The sequence below is a fragment of the Pseudorca crassidens genome, chromosome 12 (genome assembly GCF_039906515.1).
Source record: "Pseudorca crassidens isolate mPseCra1 chromosome 12, mPseCra1.hap1, whole genome shotgun sequence".
In the NCBI taxonomy this organism is placed as follows: Eukaryota; Metazoa; Chordata; class Mammalia; order Artiodactyla; family Delphinidae; genus Pseudorca; species Pseudorca crassidens.
Window position 1 is genome coordinate 84783685 of NC_090307.1, and position 15245 is coordinate 84798929.

The window sequence follows — 15245 nt, forward strand, 5'->3', positions numbered from 1 at the left end:
ATGTCTCACATCATTTCCTATGCCTTGATCAAAAGCACACTTGTCCAGTCTTTCCTCAAAAAACCAGGGACTAGATCACGTTCTCATTGCAACACAGAAAAAACTCCAATGAGACATAAGTAGCAACGCAAAGGGCTCCAGGCTCTTCACCTTCATTTTGCCGTGAACGTCATTTATCATAGCATGTTAATTCGCACGAGTCAAGTGCTCTCGGAGTTCACATTCTGTTTTACATGTAACCTTACGGACAAGGCAGTCATGTAGGTGGGAAAGGAGGAGAGGATCTTACAAGTTTCTATCTTATTCTTTCAATTCATTCACCTCAATGCCATCATTTTTGGGGAGTTCTCTATTTTAAAAAGTTTACAGACTGGAACCAAGCTTAAACAGGAGATCACAGCAAGCCCAGAGTTAAAGTAATCAGATACTAGGAAACCAGGATCAAGCCACATAGTTGAGCCATTATTTTCTCTAATCTCCTCGGATGAAACCATACTCAAAATACTCAGAAGATACTACACTCAACTGGGAAATTCGTCAGCACCAGTTTTAACTAAGTCAAGAATCTGGAGGGTGAACTACCTCAACTGAAAAATAAGATACAATGCAAAATAAGAACAAGAAATGGAAAAGAAAAAGATGGAGGATGTTGATACAAACCTTGCCACTTTCAGCATTCTTTTCGAGCTCTAAATTTTTAATCTGTTTCTCAGCTGCCTCAAGCTGCTGTCTAAGGTTCCCGATTTCCGATTTACCTTCGGAACTGGCTTTCTGAAGAGCATCAAGATCCAAGAGCTTTTCTTCGGCAGCCTTGAGCTGTGATGTAAAATTATCAATAACCTCGGTTTGTTCATTGCATTTGGCTTGTAGTACCTCTAGCTCCTTTACCTTTAGCTCAGCGTCCTGCAATTTGTTTAAGGTGTCCTCCATTTCTACCAGATGCTGGTCTTCCGCTTTGTCCAGCTTCGACTTGACGGCTTCCAGACTGTTCTCTTTCTCTTTAATGACTTTCATCAGTTTAGCCCTTAGGGCTTCGAGCTCTTTAGTGTGAGCAGACCTTTCCAAGTCTTGTTTATTCTGCAAATTTTCTATTTCGCGCTGGTAATCTAGTCTCATTTTCTCTATTTGCGTTTTTAGCTCGGCAAATTCTGCCGTCTCTGCGCCGACCCCCTTGCTGAAGGACACCTTCAGCCCCTCCATCGCCTGCTGGTGGGATGCGATGGCAGTCTCCAGCTTGGATTTCCACAGAGCTATCACGTCCGAATTCTCCTTGTTGGCGTGATCAAGCTTGCTTTTCAATGACTCGTTCTCTTTGGAAAGCTTCTCTGTGGTGGCCTGAAGAGCCTTTATCTCCTTCTGATGCGTTTCTTCCCGGGCTCCAAAATGCTCCTTCAGAGAAGTGATTTCTTTCTGATGGTCAGTATGGGTGGCTTCTAACTTTTCTTGCAAAGCGCTTATCTCTTGTAAAAGGGAGAGTGACATGTCAACATCCCCAGCAGGCTTACTGGACTCCAGCCTCCTTCGCAGCTCAGCTACTTCCTGTATTCTGAACGCTAGGTCTTTTTCTAGTTCCATTATGCGGGACTTTTCTGACACTGTGGCCACCTAGTATCAGCAGAGAGAGAGAGATCATTTAAATAACAAATCACTGATGATTTTCTTTAACCTTGAAGATCTTCAGTAACTACCCCAGCTCAGGGAGCAGTCAAGCCACCAAGAATTTCTATGTGTGAATCTAGTTGTGATAATGGCTTAAGCCCAGTTCCGGGAGCCCCAAATCAAATTTAGAGTCTTTGGCAAACTTTTCACCATTTTGAGATGCTAAAGGAAAATAAAATTGATATTGAGTTTGACTCACCCCCAAAATATTTCTTTTCCCTTTAAAGAACCTTAATCAGGAAAGTACCCACTAACTGTAGTAAGTTAATAGAAACAGTACCTTTCAAGGTTCCCCTACATCTGCCTTTTGGAAGAAGAATCCTTATGTTGCCTACTTCAACCAAGGTGTATAAACGTTTGTCTATCTGATGGAAGTGACTTTACGGAAGCGTGCTGTCCCGTACAGCAGCCGTTAACCACACATGGCTACTCGCACTTGAAACGTGGCTCCAAGTATCAAATATACATCAAATAATGAAGACTCGGGAAAAACAGAACACATCTTGTAAATAATTTCTTTCTCTCTTTCTTTTTGTTTTTTTTTGGCCACACCACGTGCCTTATGGGATTTTAGTTTCCTGACCAGGGATCAAACCTGGGCCCTTAGCAGTGAGAGTGCAGAGTCCTAACCACTGGACCGCCAGGGAATTCCCAATAATTTCTTATACTGATTACATGATGAAGTGATAGTAGTTTGGATAAATTGGTTTAAATAAATAAAATATATGACTAAATTAATTTCACCTGCTCCTTTTTACGTATTAAAAAAGTATGTTAATGTGGGTACCAGAAAATTTTTAATTATATATATGTGGCTCATGTCATAATTCTGTTGGATAGCACTGGTGTTAAAGGTGTAAAAATATCTATGAAATGTTTCAGTGAATACCACGACAACTGTAGAATAAAAGCCTCAAGTGGATAAAGAACTAATTTACTAACCTTTTTTAAAAAGGACAAAGAAAGAATGATTACTTACCTGCAATGATACCTAAGAATCTTATACAGAGTCCCTCCCCGCTTTTAGATTTTGTAATTCCTTCACCATCTTGACGTACATGTCTCGCTCCCCTAACCCAGTGGTTCTCCGACCTTAGTGTGCGTGTGAGTTGCCTGGGACGTGTGTCTACAGTGCAGGTCCAGTTCCTCCCACGTGTGCTGATTCTACCTGAGCTCTGGGACAGAACCCGGGAATACGCTGCTATTTAAACTCATACCCCCAGGACGAGGAAAAACACTTTCCTAACCTGCGTCCTTTTGTTCTTAGGAAGTTATTTCCCTCTGCTGTTACGCAGTAAGTTTAGTACACAAAATATGTGGGAAATGGTAGCTTTGGGCATAAAAACTAATTATTGGACTAACCTGGGAAATAGAAGGGAACTTGAATGATTTAAAGACATCAGTGAATCCCAAATTTCATGGATCAAAAGTCCTCCGGAGTGAAGGCTCTCCTCCCTCACTGCCTTTATCGGGACAGAAGGTAATGGGTATGTTTTTTCTTCAGCCCCTCTGTCCACCTACAGGCTGTGAGATGGATAAGGACTGAAGTGTCCACGAAGAACAAGAAAATAAAGCACTTGGGGCTCCAAAACTGCATGATCAAATCATTAAGTATTTCAGAGCTGGCTATAATTGTTGTTTCAGGGCTATAGGTGCTTCCAAGATGTTAATTCATTTACATACTTTTTTTCTGGGGGGGAAGTGGGGAGGTGGGGAATCCACAGATAAGGTGCATTATTAAACCCCATTGCTACAAGGTCCATAACGTAAATAAATTTAATCCAACAGGGCACTAATTCTTAATCAGTCACAACAAAACCGTCAAACTGAGGAAATACCAAGTAAAAAATAAGGGAAAATAATAGTGTGGTTATGCAGCATTTTCACAGCAGTTCCATTTTTTAATTTTATTTCCCAAAATCTGCCCTCAGGCAAAACTATCTATGTGTCTGCCTTTCCCACCATAAAAGTCAGGTATCATTTCTTATTCTTGCTAATGTTTCTACAGCGCCAAGCACACTGTTTATAAACTGGGCTTACTGGCTTAGAGGAATTCTGAAGCACTTCCCAAAAGGGAATGTAGGTGATGGGAAACTTAGATGGGTCAGTGGTTAGTTTCACACTTGGCAAACCAAGAACGAGGATCAACAGGAGACAAGGCTTGTTATAGGAAGATGACAGCTTGCTTGAATCTGAAATACTTAAATAAACCATGCTGTCAATGGATGCCTTCTTTTCCACAGAAAACAAAACAAAAACAAAAACAAATCAACACTGTTTGCTGACAAAGCTGTAACGGAGATTTGTTCAGAAGTAAAAAAATACATCCTTACTTCAATAGCCAGCCACACCACGGGAGCTCAGTCTTACTATGAGTCCCTTGTATTTCCCAGATCAAGTCTTTGGCTCTCGGGTAACAAAGAAACGGCACCAAACTACCAGGATTTTTTTTTTCTTACCAAATACACAGACGATATCGTTAGTTTTGAGGCCGACTGAGAACATTTTCTTTCTCTTAAAAACTAAAAACTCGTGACTTAGAGGAAGAAATATTACTCGATTTTCTAGATTTTTTAGATCAATGATTTCTCAAGAAGAGAAATTTCTACAAATACTAATAATTCAAAAGGAAAAAAAATCAGGATACCAAATTTGATCAGAGACAGAATCATTTCTGAAATGTTAAAATTAAGGATCTGTCTGATTTAGCTGTTAACAGTCAAATTCGTGATTTAAGAGGTATATAATACATACGTGTTTTCTTATATGTGACTCAGATTAGCTCTTACATCTTTTACCACAAAACTACTTCCATAATAGACAGACTCCATCCTGTAGTGGTTAAGAGCACAGACTCTGGGGTCAAATGGCCCAAATAGAAATCCTGGCCCCCCTATCTCTATCAGCTGTGTGACCTTGGACATATTATTTAACCTCTCCGTGCCTCGGTTTCCTCACCTGTAAAATGGGGACAATACTACTACCTCTCCCCTGGGGTTGTGGTAAGACTGAATAAGTTAATACTTGTAAAGTGCTTGGAATAGTGCCTGGCATAAAGTAAGCACTATATGGGTGCTTAAATACATAAGTAAGTGAGAACATGACTAAGGCACTGGCTCCGAGAGCCAAACGCAGTGAGCTGGGGGTCGTAAGAAGACATTCTGTTCCCAACACACTTTTTCCTCCTGACCACTGAGATTCTAACCTACTGGGTAACAGAAATTCAAAGAGATCAGGTGCGAAGAAAAAAAGATAGCTGGGGTGAAAGTCCCTAACTCTCATTAAAAAAGAGCCAACGTTTCAATTCCCTTTGCCTAAGAGGCCAGGGAAGAAGGCAGGAAAAGAGAGCTAAAGTGAAACAACAAAAAATTATTTAGAAAACCCACTAGGAATATGAGAACAAGAGGACCACTGACTGCTGGTGCAAACTGGAGAAAGGTATTTCCCGGGATTAATACAAAGAACCTCAAATGCATCTGTGGACGTCCACGCAGTCTACACAGTCGCTGAGTTTCGGATCTTGATCTTGGTTGAGTTAACCAAAGGAATGAATCTTCACCTTGGACCAAAGGTTCCACATAAAACACCTGTGCCCACCCATCAACCTACACTCACGAGCACCTGGGCGGTGCCAAGGCCAAACTCAAGTCGAACCACTGGGTCAAGGCTTAGGCCAACTGCAGGGCCCGTCACCCGCGGCGTCCACCGTTCGCAAACATGGGTCTGCTTCATTAAATAGTGAAAACCATTACCCTAGTGTCTTCTAACTCCCTCTGGAGTTTGTCAGCTTTGGTCTTTTCAAAGAGCAGGCTCTGTTCAAGCTCCTTAATGCGGGCATGCTCCAGTTTGGTCTGCGTCTGTCAGTAAAAAGGAAGAGGAAGAAACACAACAGTGCCACCGTGACATGCCAGCACAGGAGGAGAGGGCGCGGCATGCAGGCTGAGCCGGCAGTACCTTCCGCCGGAGGATGAACAGAAAGGGTGATGGAGGAGGGATGAGGGTGGACCGAGATGAAGAGGCTGGGGGTGAGGATGAACACTATGGACAAGAGGATGAGGTGGGCAGGGGACATGGGCTAGTCTACTGAGAAAGAAAAAATGGAAAACACATGAGGCAAGGTGAAAGGTGTCAGATGCATGCAGCCAAATATGTTATATTGATAAGTGAAGTTTATCAGCACAAATTAGAATAGTTAATATTCCCCTAATCTATCATTTTCCCTCCTCCCCACAACAGCTACTTGACATTAATGTGTATGTAACTGACTCGTGACTTAAAAAGTGAATTGACCGTCAAAATGATCACTATCACCCAAATATGGAAAAGATAACGTCATAAGTCTCTAAGTGTTCAGTTAGTCCCTAGAGCAGATCTTTGCACTTTGGCGTACAATTTGACGTGAGCAAGGGTCAAGTATTAAACCTAACGAAGGAAATCTAGGACCTAGAGCTAAGGAAATCACACCAGTGGCCTTTTGCTGAGATGAGTGAGAAGGGTCTGAGATTCTCAGCAACATTCCCGTATATAACAGGTGAGGAGTCACTAAAGCTCTCATTTCCTTCCAAGGGTGGACTTTCCAAAGACTGTTGCCAGAAAACAAAGCGGGGGGTGGGGGGTGGGGATCAGATTTAAAAGAGAAAATTCAGTAATAATTGTGCTTGAGGGCCTCCATCCCTAAGGTTCAAAGCAGGAGCAAAGTTGAACTGCAACTGGTAAGGGGCTCATAATCTTGATCCTAAGACAACTCATTCTTCTCAGTTCAGAGGTAAGAAACAGTGACTCAACAGAAAGGCATGAGTTTCAACTCCATGCAAAAGGAGCCGGTAAGGTCTTCACATGTTTCCAAACCTCAGACTGCCCATCATCACTTACTTACATGGAAGCTGATGGAGGAGCCAGAGGGCGACCTCTTTCTAACAGGCTTAAGTGCATCAGAATCTTAATCAATTTGAAATAACCTAGATCAGTCTGAACGTCTTTCCCCGCTCACCTCTCCCATCCAAGAGGTTATCAACATAATCAACTGATAAAACCTGTTGACAGAGCTGCTCCCAGCAGCTTCTAGTTATTTTGTGGTTCCAACCCGTAGGATCTATCAGTCTGGACAATTAAGGGCAACAAGGAAATGACAACAAACTCTAAACTGACAGAAAGGAGTGCAAAGCTTAAGGTGGAATGTTTTACATTATAAACATCTTTGCTCACTCCAGTGGTACTCTGGGGATTCAGTGCATTCAAGAGGTCAGTTTGCTTGTGAACCAGGTATAAAAAAACCATCATAGAATATTTAAAAAGTAAATAAATTTTTTTTTTGTAAAAATTCTTCACCTGCTTCAGCTCTTTACATTCAAGAAAAATAATGAAATAAAATTCAAAACCTAATTGTCTGGGTAGTCCCCTTCGTCCATATGTACCTTAGACAGAGGTTGTTCAAGTTACCTGCTTTTACAAGAAAAGAATCTAATCCAGATCTACACAGTTGGGGTCACAGCCTCAAGAACAGAAATCCAAAATTAACAGGAAGAAACCAAAGGCAACAGAACCTTTCTTCCCTTGACACTGAGTTCAGTGTCCTCTGGGTGAAAGGTCACTACTTCCAGATAAAAAGCAAATACCCACTGAATGTGATCTTCTCCCCATTCCGAGATCCTCCAGGTGCCTCCTGACTGGTGAGAGTGCACACGAATGATCTGGGCTCCACAGCTGTACTTGGTCAACTACCAGCAAGGAAGCTAGTGATCCGCTTCCCTTCCACGGTATGTGGTAAAAACGTTATGCTGAACAGGACAACCCTCCCATTAAAATTATTCCTTTCTTAGAATAGGACAGAGTATCCCAAGAGGAGAGCCCTGGGGCAGGGGATTGAGAGAGAAAGCCAAGGCTCCGCGAGAAGCGCACAGGAGAGGCGGGAGGGAGTCCCATGCAGACTGGCTCCGGAGGTAGCAGGAGCCTGTTTTGGAAGCAGAGAAGAGACCCAGATCACTGAAGGAGCTTTCACAAAAAGGAGACCTTCAGAACGGAGGCTTTTTAAAAAGTTCAGTCTCGAGTTGTCTAGTTCAGCTGCCGGGAGGTGGTGGGAAGAAAAATTCTGTTTTAATCTTGTTCTCTTGTGGTGGTACCTCAAAGGAAGAAGTTTTTAGGTTTTTTTCAACTGGCATCTCAGCTGGCAGGGTACGCCGAGAAGCCATGCTTTTGAGGCCACTCTGGTACGATCGGAATTGGGTGTTTGATCCTAAACAGAGGGAGGAAGGAAAAAAAATACACCTCCGTGCCTAGTGGCACTGCTACTAGAAAAATCTCTCTTCAAGAATAATAAATTTAAAATACACAACGTCTTCACTGAAGAATGCCTGCCTCTAGCCTCAAACTAGGGAAAACACGGCCCCAACAAACTGAAGTTTGAATTTCTCGTCAGCTGCACTGGCAGCCATTGGCCAGCAGTGGGAGCTCACACAAAAGGCAATCAGTCTGGGACTCCATTCCTTTATTTTTATGGGAATAAATTAAACTTGGGGAAACTTTCCCCCAAAATTTCTGTAACAACTTCATCTAATATGTTTTATGTTTCAGTCAGGTATCTTCTATTTTGTAATAATTCTATTAAAACCAGAAGGCATTATGAATTAAGGGAAGAAGGCCGGGCCCCATACAAAATTCTTTTCTTTCTTTTTGCCGAAATTCTTTAAAGAAACGTGTGCCTGTGTGTTAAACAAATGGGTTTACAGAACTTAGTCATTACATACAATTTCTTCAGGATTCAAATGTAACTGCTTTGAAAGCCCACATGCACAGAAATATTAAGGACAATGTCTCAAGATCAGATTATGCAGTTAGTATTTGAGTATATCAATAAGCATTTTAATCTGTAATCGATCTGTGTTAACAAGGGAAATATCCACACAGTTAAGTGCCCTCTTACATTCTCAGGATCTTCAGAAATCTGGCTCTTTTGCTATCAGTAAAAAAATAAGATAATTAACAACAAAAGAGAGATTCAACTAAAGTTTCAATATGTGTTAGGGTTTCAAAATAACTGATTAATTACAAGTTTACCAGACAGACTATCCTAGCCTAGTGCTGATGTAAATATTTTAACTGCCCCTCCTCAAAACATCATAGGCTGTATTTGACATGAATTAGATGATGATATGAAACTTCTAATGAGATTTTGGGGTGTTTTTAAATGGATGAGAACAACACAAAAGTCAGCTAAAGGACTGCGACTCTACATGAAATGAGGGAGGAAGATACCCATCAAATTACTAATAATCCAATAAATTCTGGGCCTTATAAAGCTAGAACTCAGAATACGTTTCCCTTATTCTTCATTGACTGTAAAGATACATTTATTCCCAAAGAAATCAGTCTTATTTGGAAGGGCTCTTGAAATTGAAGCATGGTGTGGGCAATCAAGAGACTAAAATTGCAACAGTAGCAAAAATGTGTATTCTGAGAACTGCACAGACAAGTGAAACTTCTACTAAAATATTACAGCTTAAAGTACCAAAAATCTGCAAATTTGAAAATTTTTAACTTTATATTTGTCATACATCTAGCAGTGGTTTGAAAAGCATCAGAACCATTTAATTCTGGTGTCTTATTAAAAAACTAATACGAATGACTGTTAAGAGAGAGAAACTTGATGCTAAAGGAAAATCTCTGTGAATTTAAAATACGCCATGGAATAAAGAAGTTGAAATAAAATTGTTCTTTTTCTGGTAATGACTAGAAAAAAAAAAATCAGGGCTTCCCTGGTGGCGCAGTGGTTGAGAGTCCACCTGCCGATGCAGGGGACACGGGTTCGTGCCCCGGGCCGGGAAGATCCCACATGCCGCGGAGCGGCTGCGCTCGTGAGCCATGGCTGCTGAGCCTGCGCGTCCGGAGCCTGTGCTCCGCAATGGGAGAGGCCACAACAGTGAGAGGCCCGCGTACAGGAAAAAAAAAAAAAAAAAAAAAATCAATTACTAGAACATACATTTATTGTCTATAGGGTTATAAAGGATTTATCCTGCTCAACTGAAAAGCAAAGCTGAGATTGTTCTGAACTATCATGATGAAATAAAAAATGTTCTTTAAAATGCCATTTCTGATCATTGGAGGAAGGTGTAGAGTCTCACATAGGACACACTGCCAGATTTATGACTTGATTAACTCCAATTCAAGGTTTTGAATTCTGAAGCATGAGAAAAGGGTAGTAAAAATTTTACTCGGCCACTGGAGTTGGGACGGCACAGTGACAGGCTCGAGGGCAGCCACAGCCCACAGGCCAGAGGCCGGGGTTCCTGCCGCCCCCCTCTGCTGCCTGTTCTGACCACAACGATTTCATCCGTATTTCTGAATACTGTACCCATAAAGGCTTTAGAGAGCTGGTGGGGTTTTACCTCAAGATCGCCCTTAGTAATTGATTCTTCTTCAACCCGGAACTGAAGGTCCTCAACCTTCCTGTGGAATAAAATCAAAACAAAACACGTAAGAAAGTAACTAAGAAACACCTCTGCCTTATCCCAAAATTATATATATATAATCAATGTCCTGATGAATGTAGCAGATGATGATGGAAAGAAATGCCTTAGAGACACAGAAAATAAAGAAATGCATCTTTAAGCCTCTAGTTTATAGGGAAACTCTAAAGTTTTATCCAGGTATGGATTCCAGAAGGGATGAGGTAGAGATGAGAAAAAGCAACTGGTTCCCCAGGTCACAGCCGCCAGAAATGGATCTAATCAAGGCAAGATCTCTTCTCCTCCTCCACCCCCTCCTCCCAGAAAAAAGAAAAAAAAACAAAAAAAGACAAGATCAGCCTGAAAGGAAAAGGTTTGATTACCACAGAAACCGGTTTGAGAATGGAAGTCTATAATTTCTACTTTCCAATAACACAACATAGGGGAAAATGGTACAGAAAACAAATCTCTCTCTATACCACCCCACATCAGGCATTCTAGCGCGAGGTTAGCAGAGATGCTACCCATGCAGAGATCCCCAGGACAACACGAGTACCTGTTCCAAGAGTGGGAGAATAAGGCTGTGAATAATTTGGGAGAGAGGCAATCAAGGATCCTATTTCTCTGCTTCTAAAATGCACATTTCTTTTTCACATTTAAAAATCTCTGATATGGCACGTGGGTTTCAATTAATGCCATCACAAAGTCAATGAAATAGGATACTAGGAAGATCTACAAAATCTGGGTAACACCCACATTGTGAATCTTTACAAAATTGGATGTAAGAGAAGAAAAGGAGGACAAATCTACATGCAAAAAAAAAAAAAAAAAATCTTTCAAATTCACTAGCATTTCTAACAAAATTAAGAATAAAAAAATTCTACTTGGTTAAGTCAGAAATACAATCATAGGTTAAAGCCCTCAAGCTTACTGGAGAGCTGGGGGGCACTTCTACTGCCCAGAAGTCAGCAGAGCAACAGCCGGTTTAAAAACAGAAGCGGGGCTTCCCTGGTGGTGCAGCGGTTGAGAGTCCACCTGCCGATGCAGGGGACGTGGGTTCGTGCCCCGGTCCGGGAAGATCCCACATGCCGCGGAGCGGCTGGGCCCGTGAGCCATGGCCGCTGAGCCTGCGCGTCCGGAGCCTGTGCTCCACGACGGGAGAGGCCACAGCAGTGAGAGGCCCGCGTACCGCAAAAAAAAAAAAAAAACCGAAGCAAGTGGTACAGATGCCTTGGCCTTCATAAGGGCCTGTCACTATGTCTCGTTCACTCGTAGCCATTTTTAGGATGCAAGGAGAACTTCCTGTGTATAGTGCTTCTCTCTCCAGTGGGACAGCCATTTCCCTAGTAAGGCACTGTTACTATCCCCCTGTATCCCCCAGCACAGTAGTGCTCGTGACCATCCTAAAGAGCCCTGCATTACATCGCTGCGATCAGAAATGACAGGAGATGGCATTAAGTGCAACCGAGGACAAACAACGTCCCATAGCCCAGAGACAGTCAAATCGTTTCCACGCAGACACTTTTCCCAGAGATCTTGTTCGCTAATGGTCTCAAAAGACCTTTTATAAGAATCAAACTTGCTTTCTCTGTCTCACACAGTTTAGCACCTGATTTCATCCTGACCTGGATAATTCTCTAATTGAGAGTTTTGTTTTCCTATAAAGGTAATGAGTTTCCTGAGGTCAGGGCCCCTCTGTCACCCCCCAGACACAATACGATTTCATTAGATATGCAGAAGGCGTTTCATAAATACCAGGTAACTGGGCCTAGAAAATCCTTTTTCCAGGAGTGGCTCTAGGTAGAAGCTGGGTTTGAATTAACTGACTCAGGCCATCCTCTAGAGGATGTTTGGCACACAGCAGGTGCTCAATAAATAGTTGTTAAATTAACCAGGGCACATTTAGCTGGTTCCAAACTTCTCAAAAAAGTCAAATCAAAGCAAACCCTCCTCACACAGCACGAGGAGTTCAATCTCCACTGAACACAGAGAGAGTCCTTTGGTTCTAAGGGTTTGACACCAACAAGGCTGTTGATGGGGGAGTTCTCCCGAAGGCTGTTTAAAAGGAGAACAGTTCAGGATCACCTTCTCTCCTCTTCAAGTTGGTTGAGAAGCTCCACCTTCTCCCTGTCAGCAGCTTCCACCATTGCTCGCAGCTGGTCCATCTTGGCCTCCAATTCCAGGACATGCTGGGGAAGGCAAGGGTGTCGGTGAGTGGCCTCCTTCTGACCCAGATGCATGCCCAGGGATGCCTCCAAAGAGCTACGGCTAAATGGTACCACTGTGGGTCGGCATTACTCAAAAAACCTTTTCGCATTAAAATGCTTTCTATGATCTCTTATGATAGGTTATTCTCGGCAGCACTCCTGGGAGCTAGATGATGAAAAACCACACCATTAAAGAAATAAGGGGGCAATGTTAAAACAACGCTCATCTTTTTTGAGCTGAAACTCGTACAAAGCATAATGTACAAAACAGGAGCCGTCGCCACTGGTAAGGTCCTAGTACACACGCTCACCTGACACAGACAGGCCAAGAGACCTGGACGTAAAGACCAAAAGAGTGCAACAGACTCGAGAAGAACAGAACTTCATCTTTATGATGATGCAAACTGGTACCCCAGGGCACAGCTTTCAAACAAGCCCAGCAAAGACATCTATGCTCCTTTCCAGTGCGCTCGAGACCAGCTCCCCGGCTCCAAGCACCAAGTACACTGTTCAACCTCCTCCCTCAATTTAGAAACCATCACAGTCTCTGCAACAAGATCAGCTTAGAACCTGTCACCATCTCTGCAACAAGGTCAGTGCCAGACTTCACCTGGTCGTGTCCGTCCCGGGCCAGAGCTAGCTCCTGCTCTATCTCCCCCACGTGGCTCGTGGCCTTGGCCACCTCCGCCCTCTCTAGATCCCGTTCAGCCAGCAGCTGCTCAATGTGCTGCTGCTTCTCCTTCAGGGCCTCCTGGAGGGCAGTGGTGCCGGAGATCTTCCTGGCGTAACGGGAGGAGGTTTCGGTCAACTGCAAAGGAAAGTTAAAGAAGTGAAGGGCGATGATGCTATCAGGGATGCAAGGAGGGAGCGATGCATGCAGGCAGGTGTCTCCTCAGCAAAGCAAAAGCACTGCCCCAGCTCGCAGGCTTGCCGAGGCTTAGGAAAGGCTTTTCATCGAGGAAACAAGACAGCGTGTGCCTCCTGTCTGCCAATTTCACAAAGAACCCAGCAATGTAAAGAAGCCATGGAACAACCGGGAAGATGTTTAGAAGAAGTGGCTCAAAAGCAAAGGTGCCCTGAGCTCGGCTGACGGGGCCGGGTAGGAATCTAAAAAATTCCTCAGAACCCAGGTAACAAGCTTCTCTAGACTCCGTTTCGGCCTGAGCTTCATGAATAGTTATCTTCTTGTTATGACAGTCTGGCCAATCTTTTGATCCTTAGAGTTCGGGATTAGACCTGTTTTTCAACTTCTCAAGCTTCTAAATACCATTACGTGACCAAGAGGTCACGCTTGGAGTCACAAACCTTCTTTCAATTGATTACGTAGCTGGATCTCTGTCAGGATTTTCTTCATCTTTCTTTCAAGATGAAAGGCAGAGGTGATTTCACCCAGGAATCCAGCCATGAGGACCTGAATCCCAGTCACCAGAAAGACTTATAAAGACACAAGATTAAAAGGAAACCTGTACGTGCCTTCAAAAGCATGTGTGAGTGGGTGAATGAGAGTGCAAGTACACGTAAGAGAAAGGAGGAAAAAGGGCATGGGAGAGAGAAAAGGGGGGGGGAGATAAACCTGTGGAGAAAGAGAAGCAGGGGAAGGAAGGAGGGAGAAAAAATGGGGACTGGAGAGGGAACGGGGGGGGGGACAAGAGGGGAGGGGGGAAGAGTGGTGGGCTGAGGCGTGGAGAAAACGTGTTTCAGCGCTGTCACCCGTTCATCTTTGCTGCTTCACACACCCGATACCTCCTCAAGATGGCTAATCGTCATGTAAAAACACAGAGGACGTAACCTTCCATTAAATGTGCATACGTAATGTGGGCAAGCTGAGTAACACTCTTCCAAGCTGGGCTCCGGGGGCTGGGAGGTGGTCCAGAAGAGGCCACATCCCTTGGCGAGCGTCTGTCCACGGCCATTTACTTGGCAATCACTGGCTCCGGGTCGACGCCGCTCGACTTCACCCTCTGCAGTCAAAGCCTCGCTTGCTGCTTGAAGGCTCTCCTCGTCCTCCGTCTAGCTGAGCCCCCGGCCAGGACGCAGACTGACAGTGAGGATCTGCCGTCAGTTCAGAGTTAGGCAGTTTGACAGCTATGAGAGTAAAGTACACCCAAACTGTCCTTCGCTGTTTCTATTTAGTGAGATTTCTTGAATTACTTAAGTATATGGGGGGGCGGGGAATTCCTAGTCTCTCTTTTAACCATCTGACCTTGATCTCCCAATTTTACTATGTGGTGATACTTTCTCGTACTAACGTTTCTTCCTGAACACACTAAATCTGAGGTTCCCAAACCCCGCGCAGAGGTACACCCCAGGGTACTGCAGCAAACTCACAGGGCAACACAAGGAAACAGAGCGACACCCGTTGGATGCCATGCAAACTGCCAGCTGGAGGGGGTTCCGTTTCAACCTTGGACTGTACTACATTCCTTTCCATAACGTCACGTCTTTCCGAAGCCGGGTTTTGGCTACTGCCAGACCAAAAGCAAGTACTGTGCAAAAACCACTGTGGCACAGGAAGTGAGGGTGGCAGTGTCCAGGAAGAGTCCAAGGTCTGACAGGATATGCAGTGCCCAAGAAGAGCGTGCAACCTAATACTAGTTCACTGTGGTTATTCAAGAATGAATTAAAAATATTCTTTTTCCTTTCAATTAATGTGAACCTTTTTTTTTTTTTTGAAGAGCTATTGAATTGTTAGGACATAAATATTAAGTTGTTTGGACCTAAATACTTAATAAACAGAACTGTTAGCTATTTCTTTAGGCCTACGGGCACTGTGAAAAAATAACTGAGACTAAAGGTTCTGTGGAACCAGAAAGGCTGGGCACCTCTGTACTCAATTCTTTCAGAAGATCGCTGTGCATTAAGGAATGTCCCCACATTTTTTAAGAAGTCACGCTTTCAATTACTCTGTATTTTTGGTATATTCTTTTATGGTGATTTT

At 43.4% G+C, this 15245-nt stretch overlaps 1 protein-coding gene across 1 annotated transcript in view; it reads right to left on the bottom strand.

Moving 5' to 3' along the window:
- Nucleotides 1-15245, bottom strand: part of CLIP1 (CAP-Gly domain containing linker protein 1) — a 122770-nt gene that overhangs the window by 49943 nt on the left and 57582 nt on the right. The window contains 4 exon segments of the mRNA XM_067700999.1: nt 661-1605; nt 10041-10101; nt 12186-12289; nt 12918-13115. Of these exon segments, the coding sequence (XP_067557100.1) occupies nt 661-1605; nt 10041-10101; nt 12186-12289; nt 12918-13115 (1308 nt within the window).